The 19,835-nt window shown below is 36.3% G+C and overlaps 1 protein-coding gene across 2 annotated transcripts in view; it reads left to right on the plus strand.

Annotated features, from left to right (window-relative positions):
• Positions 1 to 19,835, plus strand: part of LOC132096169 (extended synaptotagmin-2-like) — a 28,405-nt gene that overhangs the window by 6,413 nt on the left and 2,157 nt on the right. The window contains exons 2-18 of one of the 2 annotated variants that reach the window (XM_059501395.1): positions 7,388 to 7,429; positions 7,539 to 7,673; positions 7,874 to 7,950; positions 8,038 to 8,110; positions 8,618 to 8,707; positions 9,536 to 9,591; positions 11,671 to 11,791; positions 11,875 to 12,051; positions 12,134 to 12,216; positions 12,365 to 12,413; positions 13,863 to 13,952; positions 14,534 to 14,629; positions 16,688 to 16,750; positions 17,964 to 18,038; positions 18,254 to 18,340; positions 18,796 to 18,945; positions 19,749 to 19,835. The exon at positions 19,749 to 19,835 is cut by the window's right edge and continues 287 nt beyond it. In XM_059501395.1, the coding sequence (XP_059357378.1) occupies positions 7,388 to 7,429; positions 7,539 to 7,673; positions 7,874 to 7,950; positions 8,038 to 8,110; positions 8,618 to 8,707; positions 9,536 to 9,591; positions 11,671 to 11,791; positions 11,875 to 12,051; positions 12,134 to 12,216; positions 12,365 to 12,413; positions 13,863 to 13,952; positions 14,534 to 14,629; positions 16,688 to 16,750; positions 17,964 to 18,038; positions 18,254 to 18,340; positions 18,796 to 18,945; positions 19,749 to 19,835 (1,551 nt within the window). The remainder of the gene's footprint in view (positions 1 to 7,387; positions 7,430 to 7,538; positions 7,674 to 7,873; positions 7,951 to 8,037; positions 8,111 to 8,617; positions 8,708 to 9,535; positions 9,592 to 11,670; positions 11,792 to 11,874; positions 12,052 to 12,133; positions 12,217 to 12,364; positions 12,414 to 13,862; positions 13,953 to 14,533; positions 14,630 to 16,687; positions 16,751 to 17,963; positions 18,039 to 18,253; positions 18,341 to 18,795; positions 18,946 to 19,748) is intronic. The other variant, XM_059501396.1, reaches the window with a different exon arrangement.

Raw genomic sequence — 19,835 nt, forward strand, 5'->3', positions numbered from 1 at the left:
CTGGCATATCTCTCAGTCACATGCTTTTGTGCCACATCTTTCCATATAGGTCCTTTCTTCTTACCAGAGTTTACTCTATTGCATGTTGAGGAAAGTAAGATGAAGAGCCAAAGAGAGAGACACATTGTCTACACTGTGAGCGAGCAGCATGATGCGGCGAAATACATTTTCATATTATTTTAATTGAGTAGAATATTAATAGTTCTCATTTCAACACTGCAAAAAAACATTTGCAATTTTTAGAGAACAGGACTACAGTAAAAACCTGTTAATTGGTTAACTGTAACTTAATTGTGAGATACGGTAAGGTAATTTATCATAAACACTGGAAAAGATTTGTTGTAATAGCCACATTTCCAATTTCTAATTTCCAGGTTGATCCAAAGAAACCACATTTTGCACAATTAATTAAACTTGCAACTTGGACATTTTTAGAAAGAATTAAATTGTGTTTTATAGTAAAACATACTCCAGTAATCATTTTACTTCAAACCTTTTTTTTTTTACAGTGTTCAGTGAAAAACTTTAAATGGTTTAATACTGCATAATGGTTTTTGGAAGAAAATTTTAATCAAAAATCTGAAAATTACTTTTAACTCCAACATCCTATCCTTCATCAGTCTTCATAAAAAAAATCTGGGGTCACGTGATGACGCCGAGCAAGATGGCTGATTAGGTTGAGGGCTGCAGCGCCACGAGATAACATTTTGTGTGAATATATAGGCATCCGCAGTTTATTGCATTGTTTTTTTCCCCCGCAAGTTGCCTTAATAAGCGTCAACCACTTTCGATATGCCAAATCCCCGGAAAAACGAAAATGCGTCTCAACATCAGCAAAGTGCTAGGGCTACCGCTAGCTCAAAAGCTGCCTACGCCTCTCCTGTATCCCCAGCACGTGAAGATGCGGATGAGTCCATCTCGACTGCTAAAATTCACGAGCTTCTTCAAAAACTATCAGATGAGCAAGCTAAACACTTTGCAGATATTCGCAAGGACGTCACAGAAACGAGAAGAGCAGTTGAGGCGATGGAGGGTAAGCTGGCCGACATGCTAACCAGGATAAATAGCGCGGAGGTGCGTCTCGATATGTTAGAGGAGGCGGAGAAGCAGCGCAGCGTCGCCCCCCCGGCTTCTGCTTTGGAGGTTGAAAAATTGAACGCCAAACTAACTGAATACGAGGATCGGGACAGGCGAGTTAATTTACGCATTTATGGGTTTCCGGAACGTGTGGAGGATAAAGATGCTGTATCGTTTTTGAAGGCCACTCTCCCCGAAGTCCTTCATGCTGAATTTCAAGGGGGCTTAGATCTGGAGCGTGCTCACCGGTCGTTTCTACCTGCCAAGCCCGGTGCCCCTCCAAGGCCATTTATCGTGCGGTTCTTGAGGTTTCAACAGAAGGAACGGGTGAGACAACTCGCTAGAGAAATCGGGGATGTCCGTTGGCAGAACAACAAGATAAGCTTCTATCAAGATTTCTCGAAGGCCACGCAGGAGCGAAGACATTCCTTCCTGGAGTGTAAACGCCTGCTTCACTCAGCCAAAATCCCGTTTGGCATCGGCTATCCTGCAGTGCTTTCATTTACAACGCCGGGTGGAGTTAAGCATCGTTTTGAAGATCATAAGAAGGCCTTGATATGCATCAAAAACCTCTAAAATGTTAAGCAGAACAATCATTCTTATCCCCGGCCATTAACGTTAGCGGTGATATTCCTCCCCGTTCTTTATTTTTTATTTTATTTTTATTTGTTACATATAGGCCTACATATATTTTTTTTTTTTTTTTTTTTTTTTTTTTTTTTTTTTTTTTTTTTTTTTTTTTTTTGAAACTTTAAGACTGATTCGGGCAAGATTATATACAATATATGTCCGTTTTTCCTGTTTTTCCTCTGATGTCCATTTAAACTAGCATTCCGAATTTTATAAAGCTGGAGTTTTTATTTTATTTTATTATTTTTTATTATCAATATTAACTATTTTTGATGTTTGTCTCGCATCACTATCTATAATATACTTCACTGCATGTCTCCCACTTTATTCATTTATTGCCTTTAATATTATTTTTGCAGTGGTATTTTTTATCACAATTTGTAGACTGGGCATATTGGTAACAGTATTTTTTTTTTTTTTTTTTTTTTTTTTTTTTTTTTTTTTTTTTTTTTTTTTTTTTTTTTCCCCTCTCTCTCCTTCTTTGTCTGCCCGAGTTATAAGTCATGTGTGCAGGTTATGTTGGGTAGGGGGTCTGTAGATTTCGTGTCTGTTAACGATATAGCACCGCTGTTAGATGGCGGATGTCTTTAATGTGTTCACACTACTGCTGTTCAGTTGTTTGCTGATGGGTGGCGCTGCTGCCGCACTTGAGTGGTCAGAAAGTTCTCTGAGTTAGTTATCCAGTTGTGGATTTTCAGGAAGGTTCGACAGTTTCAGCTTCCTCACCTTCCTCTTCGGTTTTTTTTTTTTTTTTTTTTTTTTTTTTTTTTTTTTTTTTTTTTTTTTTTTTTTTTTTTTCTTTTTTTTGGGTGTTTCTCTTTTATGGATCCGGTTCTCTCTCGTGCTGTTGTTGGGACAACTCTTTCTTTTTTTTTTTTTTTCCTCTTTCTTTGTTTTTCACAAAGCCTTCTAGCATATGACAGCTCTTAACCTTATTTCAGTCAACGCCAGGGGTCTGAACGTTCCGCACAAAAGAACCACTGTACTAGAATTTTTTCGTAAGAAAAATATAGACTTTGCTATGATTCAGGAATCACATTTATTGGGCAAAGATGTGGGTCGATTAGCCAATAAGTTTTATCATTCTATTGCAACTTCATCTGCAGCAACAAAATCTAAAGGGGTAATGGTATTGTGTAAACGTAAACTAAAATTTGATATGATTGACTCTTGGGCAGATGATGCAGGGCGGATAGCTATAGCAAGGATCTGTATGGATGGGAAAAACATTGCACTTATTTCTGCTTATGCCCCTAATGTATTTGATCGTACCTTTTTCCATCTATTAACTAAATCCTTGCTTGATCTTACAGGATTTCACTTAGTTCTTGGGGCTGATTTCAATGCGGTGTGGGACAGCAGCATGGACAGAACAGGCGGCAGCGAGACTAAAGACCAACATCTTGCATCTGAGGCGTTGCGCCACTGGGCATCCGAAACGGGCATGGTCGATATCTGGCGTTTGTTAAACCCTTCTTTAAAAGACTATTCTTTTTACTCAGGGAGACATAAATCCTTTTCGAGACTAGATTTTATCTTTGCCTCAAAAGATTTATTTCAAAATATTCAAAATGCGCATTACATTCCGGTGACCTGGTCTGATCACAAACCCATATGTTGTTCAGTCAAGGTTCGCCCATTTTCCACTAAAGCCCCCAGATGGCGTCTTAATACTTCTTTACTGCGAGATGAGTCTTTCAAAGCTCAGTTTGAAACAAGTTTTAGTGAATTTTTGGACTTTAATGTTGGCTCTGTTCTCGATCCAAGGATTCTTTGGGAGGCCATAAAAGGCTTTATAAGGAGTAATACCACTTTATATGCCTCAACACAAAACAAAGCTCATGCAGCTAAATTGGAAGCTTTAGAATTAAAATATACGTCCCTTGATGCTTCCCTGCAACATAATTTTAATGATTACACAGCCCTACAAAAGGAATTGATCAAAAAAGAGATTAACTCTCTTCTGAGGCGTCGTTCAGAATTCCTCATGCACAAAACCAGACAAACTTATTATTTTAACTCCTCAAAACCCAGTCGCTTACTGGCAATGAAACTTCGGACGGATGAGCACTTTGCTGATATCTTTTGCATTAAAGACAAAAATAACACTATACAATGTGACCCAAAGAAAGTAAATGCTGTTTTTGCCTCCTTCTATCAGGAGTTATATAATTCGGAAAATAATTTTGATAAAGATGTCTGCAATAATTTCCTGAAAGATGTTAAACTATCTCATCTCAGTAATGATGACGCCATAAAATTAGATCAACCAATCACATTACAGGAGTGCGAGACAGCTGCTAGGGACATGCGTAAAGGTAGATCACCAGGTCCAGACGGAATACCACCCGAATTTTATCTTACTTTTTGGCCCCAGATTGGCCCGCTTTTACTGGAGATGATTTTATATTCTGTTAGAGAGGGATCATTTTCTAGGGATGTTAATTCTGCATTAATTTCACTGCTTCTTAAAAAAGGAAAGGATCCAGCTGATTGCGCCAGCTACAGGCCTCTTTCGCTTTTAAATGCAGATTTAAAGATTTACGCAAAATTACTGGCCCGTCGGCTTCAAGGCCATATGACAGAACTGGTACATAGTGATCAAACTGGGTTTATAAAGTCTAGACTTGCTACAGATAATGTTAGAAGACTATTACACATTATACATGATGCTCAAGATTTAAATTCCCCTGCTGCTGTCCTTTCACTAGATGCAATGAAGGCCTTTGACCGCCTGGAGTGGCCATTTCTGTGGGCAGTGCTAAAGGTTATGGGGGTTGGTTTGCCGTTTATTAATATGATTAAGGTCCTGTATAAAAACCCAACAGCTGTAGTACTTACGGGCAAAATTAGCTCCTCCCCATTTGCTGTCTTGAGAGGATCAAGACAAGGATGTCCTCTTAGCCCTCTGTTATTCGCCCTTTCTCTTGAGCCACTGGCACAAGCTATCCGTGGTTCTCCCACAATCTCTCCAATTTCCATTAGAGGTACACACCACCATGTTTCACTTTATGCTGATGATATTTTATTGTATATAAATAACCCAGTGCAATGTATCCCACATATTTTGTCTACCTTCGATCTTTATGGCAAGCTCTCTGGCTTCAAAATTAACTGGCAGAAATCAGCTTTACTACCCTTAAATCAGGCAATGTGCAATACTCCCATCCCTGCATCTATTCCAGTTACTAATAACTTCACTTATCTGGGGATAGACATCTATTCCTCCATACAGACAATTATTAAAAACAATTTTTCTAAAACACTTAACAAAGTGGTGGCGGATCTGGACAGGTGGTCTAACCTTCCAAATTCGCTCCGTGGCAGGGTAGCCATAATTAAAATGAATGTTCTGCCCAGAATCAATTTTGTCAGCTCAATGCTCCCCCTTCCCCCACCCCCTAAATATTGGGGCAAATTGCACTCAGCAATAAGTAAATTTCTGTGGCATGGCAAACGACCTCGTATTAAGCTCACCACCATGCAGCGAGAAAGGCAGGCTGGTGGCCTGTCTCTCCCAAATTTTAAGTTCTATGAGTGGGCCTTCACACTTAGACCTCTTCTATCCTGGTTTCACCCTGATGCTCAAGTCTCTTGGCGAACTTTAGAGGAACGGATGATAGCTCCATATTCTTTTACTAATATTTTGTATGCAAAAATCTCACCCCATCAATGCCGTTTGAAATTTGGTCCCATGATTTCATATTTACTTTTGGTATGGAGGAGGGTGGAGAAATTGGCTGGTTGTTTTTCTATCTGGGACCCACACTTTCCAATATTTAACAATGAGAGATTGCTGATTGGCGGTTGTCATATTCGATTTCCTGATTGGGAAAAAAAAAACATTTGTACACTTGGGGATATTTATGGGGAGGCGGGGTTACTTACTTTTCAAAATATTTGCATCAAGCATGGTATACCACGTACCTCCTTTTTCTTTTATTTGCAGTTGAGATCGACTCTAAAAAGCAACGGTGCCCCCTTACAAGCTCCGCTCACATCACATCCAATTCGAAAATTGTTTTACTCTGTCGGGAGCACTAGGGGTTTTGTATCAAGACTCTATTGGCTCTTGCTGCGATATGCTTATAGACCTCTGGCGTTGGACACAGTGTGGAGGAGAGATGTTCCAGATTTGTCACCCGCATTTGATTGGGATAAAGTGTGGATCAATATAGGTTTATCATCCAGAAACCCTGATCACCAGCAAATTCATTATAATTTTGTACATAGGGTTTATTTCACCCCTAGGAAGCTTCATTTAATGAAGGTTATTGACGATCCTACTTGTACTTTCTGTTCTGCTAAAGTGACTGGCAGTTACTTTCACATGTTCTGGGAATGTTCCCCAGTGGCTGAATTTTGGAAGATGATTGCCTTTAACCTCTCTAAGTTGTTTAAGATTAGACTGCCTTGTACGCCTGCTACACTTATTTTGAATGATTTGTCAAAGTTGGGATTGACACTGGACAAGAAAAGAGCATTGTTGGCTGGACTTACAGCTGCTAAAAAACTACTTGCCACACGCTGGAAACCTCCACACTCACTCTGCTTTCGAGCTTGGCTTTTAATGTATTTGGATATTGTTTACTTGGAGTTGTCAATAGCTAGAGTCCACGGTGCCAAAGAGTCAGCAATAGAGGCTTGGCACTCTTTGCTGACCACTCTCCGTGGGCTTTAGATTTAATCTGCGAGTGAGATATGGGGATCGGGATCCAAGGGGCGGGTGGGTTCCACATGGGATTTTACTTATTTTTATTTTATTTTGTTTCTTTTTATTATTATTATCATTATTATTTTTTTTTTCTTTTTTTTTTTTTTTTTTTTTTTCTTTTTTTTTTTTTTTTTTTTATTATGTTAATTATGCTTCATTATATATGCTTATGTATAGACATGTATGTAAATGGATGTATTTATACATTTATATTCTATTTCTGTGAAGCATGTCTGTATGTTTTTCCCTAAAGGAAAAAATAAATAAAAATTTGATAAAAAAAAAAAAAAAAATAAAAAAAATCTGTTACAAAGGTAATTCCCAGAAGTCCCTTTGTATTATATAATTATATATATTTTCAAATAATAAATACTGGTTCAGTGAAGAATTACTTCAACTGATTCAGTAACCGATTCAAACCTATTACTGATGGCCGATGAATTGGACTGCACTAGTTGTTTTGTATGTTTAGTGTCACTAGCCGTTTAGTGTGTTTAATGTTGTCATGTCAGCATCTGTGAAAGAACTCTGATGCTCAAAAACCACTAACTGGACATGATGAAAATCATTTGCATCATGTTATAAAAACAAAAAAATTTAAAATTGGTAACACTTTACAATACGATTCTATCAGTTAATGATAGCTAACGTATTAACTAGTTAAACAGCCACATTATGTCATTATAATGTGGTCATGTAATGAGTAATGGATATGATGAGTAATGAGAATAAACAAGTTCATTTTAAGAATTAGAGAAGTGGAAATTTAACTCTTCTGTTTATACCAATGCATCATTTCATTTAAGAATTAAGGAATTAAAGAATCAACGTGGCATTGTGATGAAGTGTAAAATACTGATTTGTTGAATTATTTTGAGAGCTGTTACTCAGCTGGTGATGTGCTGTGACTTATGAATGTGTTTAAAATATCCATTAAAATAAAATTCAGTTTGTTTTGTGTTTCAGGTTCATTTTCCAGATGTGGAGAGAGTGGAGTGGCTCAACAAGGTGTTTGTGTGGTGGTGTGGTTTGATAAAAATAGATCTGAATCTATGCTAACCCAGAAATGTCTTCTCAAGAGTATTAACTCTCTCTCTCTTCCTCTTTTTTTAAACAGACTGTACATCAGATGTGGCCATTTATTTGTCAGTTTGTAGATAAAATCTTCAGAGAGACCATTGAACCGGCAGTGCAGGGAGCCAATGCACACCTAAGTACTTTCACCTTCTCCAAGATAGACATGGGGAACAAGGTACATGCACATGTTTACATAGCTGTCTAAATGACAAAACATTACATTCTAGATCCTTTTTACCTTTCAGGACAACCGCAAAGGAAGGTTTAGTCACATTTAGCTCAAGACATTTGTCCTCAAATTAAAATTTAGTAAACCAACACACACATTTACATACTCTTATACACACAATATAATAATTTTCCATCTGTCTGCAGCCCCTCAGGGTGGATGGAGTGAAAGTTTATACAGAGAATGTAGATAAACGACAGATTATTATGGATCTACAGATCAGGTAAAATACACACAGATACCGTTCACCACTGAGAATCATTACAGGACTTGAGATATTGAAATTCTGTTTGTGTGTAACTTTGTCTAGTTTTGTCGGAAACACTGAAATCGATGTGGATATTAAGAAATACTATTGCCGTGCAGGAATCAAGAGCATACAGGTAAGACTCAGAGAGTGTGTGACAGATGCCTGTTTGTGTGTTGCTTACATAAGTTGCTTACATTTGAGAATGCCCCCATTACCCTGATAACAATCAGAGCGACCACACATGAGCTTTGATATGAGTTTGAACTGTATAACAGCACTTCTTTGCTTTGTTAGTTTATAGTAAAGCATTAGATGTCATGTTAGTCCATTCTCATATCTGCAAGCAGAAGTTTTTAATTATTTATATGAGCTTTTTGGCTTTGTATAAAGAGAATAGTGGATATGTTACAGGAAACATTATGAGCGGTAGTGGTTTTGGGAAATAACCCGAGCAGGATTTAAACTCAGGTCTCCTTCACATATTATCTATGTGCATTTTATGCAAACCAGAATTATTTGACTAATAAATACTGCATATGCTTCGACACGTTGAGCTATAGTGCTCATGCAAGCCAGTTTGAATCCAGCATGTTTTATATTATAATCTTACCTTTTATTTGTTTGTTGTTTGTATTTGTAGCTTAATGGTGTGTTGAGAGTCATCATGGAGCCATTGCTAGGAGATATGCCACTGATTGGTGCACTGTCTGTGTTCTTCCTCAAGAAACCTGTACGTTAACCAATACACACACAATTGTGTCACATGTTGAAGAACGTTCTTTCATTGTGTTTGTGTCTGATTATTTAAAATAAATTTTGCTACATACCTGCCATTACTTAATTTAGACAATCTAAATATTAAGCAGCACAAGAGTTTTCAACATAATAAGATAATAAGAAGAAATATTTCTTGAGCAGCATATATTCAGAATGACTTCTGAAGGATCACGTGACACTAAAGACTGAAGTAATGATGCTGAAAATTCAGCTTGGTCATCACAGAAATAAATTACATGTTTAAATATCTTAAAATAGAAAACTGTAGTTTTACATTGTAATGTTATTTTACAGTATTACTACTACTAAACTTTTGAACTGTAAATATCTTATATATTTGATCATACTTATAACCAATGACTACAAATCATTATTTTTGGTTAATCTGTCATTTTGTTATTAGAAAACATTATTTGCAGTGCTTACAACATTCTATATCCTTCATAAAATATGAAAACCTTTTTAAAAAACGAAGTTTGTGATTCATCTCAGAGATTATTAGTTTGGTTCATGGCTTGAAACAATTTACTGACATTTTTTTTTATTCATGTGGAGGGAAAAATATTTCCAAAACCAGGGCCAACTGAAAACATAGGCAGTTACTGTTGTGCTGTATTTGATTAATAGCTTTGTTGCTGCTGTGAAAAATAAAGATGTATTTTACAGGAAATAAACACAAGCATTAGAATTTTCCACACACACACACACACACACATATATTTATATATAAATAACCTTTATGTATTAAACATTGTTACATGTGTCTGTTTCTCTCTCTTAGTTTCTGGATATAAACTGGACAGGTCTTACAAATATGCTGGACATCCCTGGAATAAAGTGAGTGATGCACGTGTCAGCCATCACACATCATGTTATCATATTACATGCCAGTTTCATGAAACTGGAGAGTGGATAAGGCAGCCTTTGAAATGCACATATGCTGTCACATGTCTTGTTTTGTATTTTGAGGTGGCACAGATAAAAGTCTCTCACACAGACATTATACACGCTCACTGCAGTCTCAGAAATGCTGCTCTCCCTTTCAGACCACATCAGACGATCCATGTTTACACCCATTTGTGATGGAGGGGAAACAATGGGGTCTTAATAATGTGTTTTATCTTAAAGTGCAGCCTGTGATCCCCTAGCATCAGTGTGTGTGTGTCCAAATGTAGAGTTTAATGTTTCCCCAGAGGAGTCTCCCTCTTTCTCTCTCGCTATCTTTTTCTCCTTTTATAGTCATGTCATAGGTGAAGCTGGTGTTGTGGTTTAGGCATGGGGAGATCTTGTCCTAAAAGTTTCATAATGTAGGAAAGCAAACAATTATTAAAAAATAAAAAATATATTAAACTACCACAAGTAGATGGCTGCAGAGAAGTACTTATAGGCCATTTCCACTCCCTAACATATATATTTTTGTATTTAGACATTATGAATGAAAGTAATAAAAGTACATTTTATCAGAATGTATTTATTACATCTGTAAGACATCAGCTAAAGATCTGGGAATCATCTGCTGTGTAATCTGATAAACGTCTCAGAAGCAGTTTTAGATGCATTCTATTAAATGTCTATTTGACATCTGACAGGAAATGTCTTAGAGACGTAATGCAGATGAGTAAGCACTTTTAAAAATACATCTTGCATATGTGCATGCAGACATAAATAAACATCTCTGAGATATAAATGTGTGATTAGGATGAGTGCTTTACTGTCAGGTGCTGGAGCCACCTTCTGTCGAACTTAATGGCACTAGTGCTGGTGTCCTCAAACGTTAGTATGGAGACCTACAAAGTTTCTCGAAGTCAGAAAAGTCATAACAGTGTTTGAAGAATGTTGTCTGTGGTATATTTTCACTGCAAAACAATAAGAAATGCCGCAAATCAATGCAGATTTTAAGAAAAGGCGCAGCAAAATCAGTCATTTTAGGCCGCAAAAATCAGAAAAGAGTTCTGTGAAATCCTGGAGGGACTGACATAGTGTGGGTGAAGGGACTATAAACAACTATAAATTACAGTACTTAAATGAATCCTGTGTTAATGGAGAACTGCTGGTGGAGGATAAAGGAAGCATTATAGAGCTTTAATTCTTCCCCTTATCCCAGTGGTTCTCTTCACTTTTTATTTGAAAGCTCCACATAGTTAAATACAATATTCAAAGGGCTCCCAATATATGTTTTCTCTGATATTCTGGGTGAAATTCAGACAAAGCTACTTGCTTTCCATCTTTTTGTTCACAGAAACTGGGAGTGTTCATGAAATAATTACCCACAGTTCATTTAGCGGTTTAAGAAATTTCAGGAACTGTCGGCAAAACTGTGGGGAAGTGTTTCAAAAAATATTATTTTGGTTTATGTTGATTGTATTTTATTATTTTTTTTAGCATTTCAGTTTAAACATTTCAATATATCAAATATAATATTAATATGAACTTTTTTTTTTGTTTGTTTGTTTGCTGAGGCCCTCTAGTGGGTCCTGGCCACCTTGAGAACTATCCCAAATGTTTAATTTCACATAGTTTAAGCCAATAGAGCCGGAAGTGTGTTTAGTCAAAGCAAAAAAGCATTGAAAAGTGTTTGTTTCATACCTCAACATAAATACAGAGAATGGGCATTTAACTTTATTTGTACAAGCTATTTTGTACACCGTTATTATGTAGCAGAACATTAAAGTTGCCTTTTTCTACACCGTGGAAAGGCAAACAGATTACAACTGCAGCTGTCAAGCTCAATTTACCCAGAAAGTATAATAAAAGTGGTCTATACAGCTTGTGAAGGCATAGTCTTGCCATTAAAAATATCACATATTTTTTGGGAAAAAATTTGCTTCTGGCAGGATAGATTGAATTTAGTGCATTTGACTGATTTGTTATTATATATAACATCATCACTAATCTCTCTTCCTCTGTCTCTCACAGTGGTCTGTGTGACAGCATTATTCAGGATATCATATACAGTTTTCTTGTGCTGCCAAACAAAATCACTATTCCACTTGTAGATGATGCACAGATTTCTAGACTCCGCTTCCCAATGCCAAAGGTGACATACTTGAACACTTCATATTCACATGCATACACATATATAAACCGAATATTTATATCATATGTGTGTTTTTGTTTTAGAATATTCTGCGGATTCACTTTCTGGAGGCACAGGACATTATAGGGAAGGACAAGTTTCTGGGTGGCCTGATAAAAGGAAAGTCAGACCCGTATGGTGTCATTAAGCTGGGTAATCAGCTCTTCAGATCCAAAATCATCAAAGAGACCGTTAATCCTAAATGGAACGAAGTTTACGAGGTAAGGGCCTAATTTGTGATTTGAATCTGTCCTTCTCTGACATGTTTTATTTACCAATCCAAGGTGTTTATGTGTGTTTTAGGTATCTGTGTACGATCACCCAGGACAGAATGTGGAGATAGAGCTTTATGATGAGGACCATGATAAGGATGATTATTTGGGAAGGTAATGGCTGTGCCTGTGATTGATCTAATCAATCATCAAATAATTACAAGCAATAATACTTCAGAGTTCCACCATAAAAGATCCTCAGGATGTGTGTGGATGTGTTTTTATTGTAATAATTAGATTTTTGTCCTCCTGTATTCTTTAGCCTTACCATCAACGTAGATGAACTAGAGAAGGAACAGAAAGTAGATGAGGTACAAAAGAAAATACCTTTTTGTTTTATTTCTATTTTGTTTTTATTTTCAAGCTCAAAGCTTGTATAGAAAAATCTCTTAAATGATTAGTTCACTCAGAAATCCACTTGGCATCATTTACTCAGCTTTGTGATGTTCCAAACAGGGGTGGCGTTTCCGTATGGAAACAGTCAGCTGTGCTGTGGAAAATCCAAGCTCTCTATTATATTTCGTTATTATTGTTTTAAATTAATGCTATTGGACTTCCTCATGTCTGTGTGAGGGTTTTACAAATATTTAATCAATGAAAAGCATTTAAAAGAGCTTGTCATTAAACTTTGTAATGCTATGGATTCTCAAACTGTCAGCGAAACCTCATAACTTCACCCCACCTCGCAATGCACACAGCCTGGAGACCAGTGTTGCCAAGTCTGCAGTTTTCCCGCAGAATTGGGATACTTTACACTGTTGCTGCGGGTTGTTTTTCATGTCCGCGGGTTGAATGCACAGTGGCAACAACATGATATTTACCCTCTGGAATGCAAATTTTACTAGAGGATCCCCACCGAAAATGTGTATTAACCCTCCAGAATGCAATTTTTACCGGGGTACCCACCTTAAAACGCAATTGGGCTAGTTTTGAGTAGAAATTGGGCCGGTTTCGTTGCGAAAACCTGGCAACCCTACTGGAGACAGATCTCTGCTTGTTTGCAATCAAGGGTAAATAATAAATAACTGATGTTTGAATAAGTACAGCGTTATCTTCACTAAAACACTATGTCTGTAATGGCTAATGTTTTTTGTGTGTTTGAAGAGCATAAAAAAGCTTTTTCAGTCTACTTTTAACCAGGCTACTTTTGTAAGCTATGTTTTTAATATCCTGTGCTTATAGCGCTCCATCGTCTATACAGTATATCATGAAATTTTGGCCAAGTGTATTAAACGACAAGAAAAACTAAGCGCCCATATAACTACAATAAATGTTATAACCTGTAAGTTAATAAAAGCGTATAATGTGATCCACTTACTGCCTCAGATGCGGCCATTGTAATGACAGACAAAAGACAGATATCCGTCATTCGCTGGTTAAAAACCTTGTTAACTCCATCTGAGCTTGATTTTCATTAAATGTTATGTGCAAGTGTCTGATGGTTTTGTGAAACGCCGCCACTGGTTCCAGACCTATGACTTAATTTCTTCTGTGGAGCATAAATAGTAGATTTTTAAAGAATGTCCTGCCTCCTCCAAAAAAAAATAGTCAAAAAGACCTGTATTATGCATGTGGTATCATAGGATGATTACATGACAGCAGAATGTTCATGTTTGAGAAATTATAACATTTAATAAAGTATTATTATTTTAAAGCACAAGTTTTAAAATGAAATGTTTGTTTTCAGATAATAAATTCACCCCCCTTTTCACCTGTGTGTGTGTGTGTGTGTGTGTGTGTGTGTGTGGGTGTGAGTTTAGTGGTTTGTACTTGATGATGTTGCTACAGGAAAGCTTCACCTGAAGATTGAATGGCTTTCTCTTCTCCCTACACCTGATAAACTCGATGAGGTAATGTAACACACCTCTTATACACACCAAAGTGATATGATATGACTTATGTTAATGATTTAGACTTTACTGATCAAATAACCATAGTACATTACCCTTTAAAAGTTTAGGGTCAGTAAAAAAGAAGTATATTGTGCTCACTAAAGCTGCATTTATTTGATAAAAAATACAGTAAAACCAATAATATAGTAAAAACAGAAATATTGTGCAATAAAATGTTATTTATTAATGTGACGGCAAAGTTGAATTTTCAGCATCATTACTCCAGTCTTCAGTGTCACATGATCCTTCAGAAATCATTCTGATATGCCAATTTGGTGCTCAAGAAACATTTCTTAAAATAATTATAATAAATCTTACTGATCCCAAACTTATGTATAGTAGAACTATAACAAAAATATGAACTGCACATTTCTGCTTTTAAACTCTGAACTTTCCCATTTCTATAAACTAATACAAAATAATTTTGTGATAATTATTGCATGTAAAATAAGACATAATTTAGTCTGTTTAAAGAGACAAATCTCCACAATGTGAATCACACACAACAGAGTGATGAATGTTTGATGTGTTGTTTTCAGGTTTTAAGCAGCATTAAAGCAGATAAAGGGCAGGCCAATGATGGACTGTCATCAGCATTACTGTTGGTGCATCTGGACTCAGCCAAAAATCTGCCAGTGAGCATTAACACACATACACACACACATACACACACACACACACACACACACACACACACACACACACTCACCCACACTAGCTTCTTTCTTCCTTAATTTCCTATGCTCCACCTTTCCTCTTTCATCAGGTAACACTACTACTGCACTTGCCTTGCCTTTTTCTCCTTTCATCCTCTGTTTCTTTCTGTTGTCCCACTCTGGTTTCCTGTTACTCTGGATAAAGAGTGTTTTTGAGGGGCAGGTGGGCAGTGGGTGTCTGAGAGAGCGCCGCTCTGCCGGGCTGGTGTTCTGTGAAAACACTTCTGCCCTCTACAGGACAATGTTTGTGAGTCACTCTGCTGGCATTCCCATTAGATTGGTCTACTTGCATTTGATTTTACCTGCATTTGGTGCAATTTCATTTAGACGTGTTTCATAGTTACATCTCAACTTCCCTTTTGCATGTAAACTCGTTCTTGTAGTGCTGTTCAAACTCTGAGGACTGTTTTGTTTGTATTTGTTTATGTCGTGGCTTGGTCTGTCAGCATGCTAGAGTTTACAGAGGCCCTGCCTGCATTTTAAATAGATATAAATAGTCTGTATTAGTGGTGTTAATGCAGCCATTTTTGTGTGTGCAGTTGTTTTGTCACTGTAAATGTGCACTCTTTCCTTTATAAAGAAGGCATTTGAATATAGAGCATCAGAGGTGGTTCAGAAAAAAAAAAAGCAACATAATGCAGCTGTCAGCCCTTTGGACAGCTAAATGAGGTTATGTGGTATATTGCTGATCAAGTTTTTTTGTTTTTTTTTTTCATTTAATGATTTGCTGATTATTTGTGTGTAAGATAAAGATTGTGATCACTACTCTTCAAAAGTTTTTATTTATTAGATATAGGTTTGAGTATAACAAAGATTCATTAAATTCATCAGAAGTTTCATGAAAGGCTTTTATAATGTTACAAAATATTTATATTTCAAATAAATGAACTTCAGCATTAATTCCTTGTCGCGTTGGAACTGTTCACTATATCAGTCTTCGAAAAATGTGTGACCGTTTCCAAAAAAACATTAAGTAGCACAACTGTTTTAACATTAATATGCACCAAATCTGCATATTAGGATGATTTCTAAAGGATCATCTAGAATTCACAATATTGCTGTTTTTACTGTAACTTTGAACAAATAAATGCAGACTTGCTGAGCATGTGAGACTTGTTTTAAAAATGTAAAATATTTAAATTTTGAACAGTAATGTGTGTTGGAGGGGTGTAACATAGACATGCAAGTAGTGCAGTAGAGTGTCAATTTTGGAAGCATGTTGAATGACACGGGTCTCACTCTGCACTTCACTTTATGGACAAGCAACATTTTATACAACAGTTTATACATACAATATTGGAAAGCTAGTTTGTCGATTTTTGCTTTCCATACAAAAAGAGAATCAACTGCCATGTGTCTGAACAGCAAACAAATGGGATGCTGATCCAAAGCGTGCTATATTATTAAATATCGGCACATTTGGACCGACTGTATCTGTAACTGTTGTATAACTGTTGCTGTATCAGCCCATGCCTCATTTGATCATTTTCATTAGTCACTGAAAGCGTTCAGTGAATTCAGGCGTCTTGTAGTGTCCTGTTGTGAGTTGATTTGCAGTGAAGTGTGGGTTGGACTGATTTTCTTTGGATTGCCTTGTCCATATTTCTCTTTCATGTTTCTTTCTTCATTACTGTCCTTGACACCTGAATTGTGTCCTCTCATGTACCCACTCTCCAGGCATGACTAAATGAATAAAAATGCTAGTGCTTTTTCATCATTTGAACAATCATACGAATAAAATACAATGAGGCATGATCTTTTCTCATTTTCATACAATTAACCATGCATTAATTCCGTAATCATTCATTTTGTTGTGTATGATTGAGTGAGTACTCCAGGATGTCTGTGTTTTTGTGCAATTATGAATTTAAATCTGCATGCCATCCTTCTAATAATCCTGCCTGTATTTGTGTGTGTGTGTGTGTGTGTGTGTGTGTTGGCGTGTGTGTCTCATCCTTTTCTGCTTGGGGAAATAAGCGCAATCCTTTAGAATTCAACAATGCAGGTCTGAAGAAGGGTACAGTCAATAAAGCCATAAAGGTAACACAATTTCTCACAATTTCCGCACTCACATAATGATGTAGAAAGATGTGGCAAGTTGTTTATGTCGATTTAAGATCCTTCTGCTGCAGGTATCGTGCGTGCTTTGATTAACCGCATGCAGACCTGTGTGTGCATCTGAATGTCTGAAACACACTGAATTCAGTCTCTGAATCCCACAGAGACTTTTTCTCTTATGGAAATCCCATTTTGCCCATTTTGAATTGATTGCTTTAAATTCAAGAAATATATGAATCAAGAGTATTCACAAAATCCTACATAAGTGCAACATGTAAGATCTTGCTTGAATCTAACAAGTTTTTATTTTTTATGTCCTGATAGTAATGTAGTGCGTGGCATTCATAAGGGGGAATGGCCACTGCAATTTAAATTTAATGAAATAAATACAATATTTTAAAATATTTTCAACTTTGTCTAATGGAATATTTCAAAATGGAAACTTTAATGTTTACCCCATCTGGACTCATGGCATGCTGTCTATTATCAGGCTCAAACATTTGGACAAGTTTTAATAGTAATTTATTCCTGTAAAAAATCTTGTTACTTTATTTTAAATTGCTCCTGTGATTAAATGGGAAAATGCTTTAACTGGCCCAGCCTAATATATTGTGATTTGAACTAAAGAAGCAGAATTTACAGTAGCATTGAATTACATTACAGTGCTAATTTGAAAATGTAAAAACATAATCTTGTAGATTTTGGACTTTTCCCATGTAAGTAAATGGGACATATGTTTGTATGTGTACAAGCTATATAGAAAACAGCCCCCTGTGGACTTTGAACAAAAAAATGTTGGTAAGCAATCATATTCAAACATGTTTAAAATGTTGTGGTTATTCTTATGATGTGGTAATCACATTGATTAAACATTTATTTAAAGTGTTGCCTGCTCAGCTTTCCATACTGTAATGTACTGTAACTGTCTGTGGTAATGGACAGCATGCCGTGTGGTTCATAGTCATTGCAGATTTAGACGGGAGTAAATATCATATGGATAAGGATCGTTTCAAGCTGTTAGTGTGCAAATATGTACTGTATGTTCTTACATGTTTGAGATGACGCTATTATTGTTTGATTTAAATCCTTTTGTTATTTGCTTTAGTAAGAGTGCGGTAAAGGTTGATAATGTTATTTGTGCATATTGTTATTTTAATATGGAAGTATTGTTAATAACTATTTGTATGCTCTATAGTCTAGTAAAAATGTCACCAGTGTGCCCAGTCCATTCGTCCAGCTTACCGTGGGACACAAATCCTTTGAGAGCAAGGTAAACACACTGATGTACAAAAGTAATTTTCCTTTAAATTGATATGTGCATAACATGGTATTCTTAAAGGTGCAAATTTAAATATGAAAAATAATGTGAAGTCAGACTTTACTGTGAATTTTTAAAATGGTCAAATAATTCCAGTTCAGATCCTGTATATTCAGTGTTGCTAAATGTATAATGGTGAAATATTTTACATTCTTTTCTCATTACAGACAAGATATAAAACCAACGAACCGCTTTGGGAGGAGGCCTTCACATTCCTGATACACAATCCAAAGTGTCAAGAACTTGAAGTGGAGGTAAAGCAGAAACATGCACTCGCAGGCACATGGGGTTTTGTGGCTTAATGGTTACAAATTTGGGCTGGTCTCTGAAAGGTGAAAGTTTTGAACACTGTGAGGGTGTGCAAATCCTGTTCTTTATATTGTAAGAAAGTGTAACTATAATTACAACCCCAACTTTGGTATCATACTAGCTATTCCCTTCTAAGTGATGTATTTAGACTGGATTCGTTGCCCTGCTATCCATTTTGCTACGTGGGCTTTTTTTTTTTTTTTTACATGTATTTTTTAAGTGTAATTATTTATTTATTTCTGGAGAATTACTAAATTATAGAAATAAAGGTATTAATACACAGTTGTATTGAATCAGTTGTACCCTATTCATGTAAAGTATATATAGTCTGGACGATGCTGTGTTTACAACACAGTGGTGTCTCATACGAGTCACAGTCTGATGTTTTGTGTGTGTGCAGGTAAAGGATGCGAAGCACGAGTGTTCCCTAGGGACATTTTCTTTTCCTCTGTCAAAGCTGCTGCAGGAGGATCAGATGACTATCAGTCAGCGATTCCCACTCAGGAACTCAGGACCTGGCTCTACGATTAAGATGAAGATGGCACTTAGGGTAACACACACACACACACACACAAACATCTAACACACACATTTTTGTTAACTGAAATAAAACTAAAATTCTTACTATTAACTAGTTGCTTACAACCATGCATATTACTAGCATATGTATTAGTACATTTAATGCCTGATTCTGCATGACCATATTTTAGATCCCTTAATCCTACCCCATACCTAAATTTAACAACTACGTTACTAACTATTATTAAGCAGCAAATTTAGAGTTTGAGGCAAAATTCATAGTTAATGGTTAGTTAATATTGAGAATTGGACTCCAAACTAAAGTGTGTCTTTTATCAAGCTATATATCTAAATTACTCTTTGTATTAATGGATGGAGTTAAAAACTTTTCACATTTTAAGTAAAACTTAAAGGTTACCTAGCGGGTTTTGCAATTCAGCGGTCTTAATCATTGTACATGTAATTAGCTCTATCAATGCTCTGTAGATTCCTCAACTATAAAACTTTAAATTACAATTGTAATTAAGATAAATATAACAAAAAAAGGAATATGCCCACTAAATAAGAGAGAAACTAAACTGAAAGTGGCCACATCAATACTTAAGCAATTAAAACCATAACCAAAAATAAATGTCTTCATTTTGTGCTTTTAAAAATATATATTTTCAAAGAAGCTTCAATGAAAAAAAGTGTCTTTAATGGGCTCAGTGAGCAGGTTAAACACCACTGGCAAAGAAACAACTGAACCTTGCTCTATAGAGGGTCTATCTCAGCAGGAAGTCCAACTTTTGCTGTCAATACACATAAAAAGTCATATCTATATGTGTGTTTTAGATTCTCTCTATGGATAAGTTGGCAGTATCAGGTCAGCCGTCCTCTGTTCAGATCCGCCGCCCCAGCGAGATCCCCGACGCCTCTCCT

This window comes from Carassius carassius, chromosome 20 (assembly GCF_963082965.1).
Source record: "Carassius carassius chromosome 20, fCarCar2.1, whole genome shotgun sequence".
NCBI lineage: Eukaryota > Metazoa > Chordata > Actinopteri > Cypriniformes > Cyprinidae > Carassius > Carassius carassius.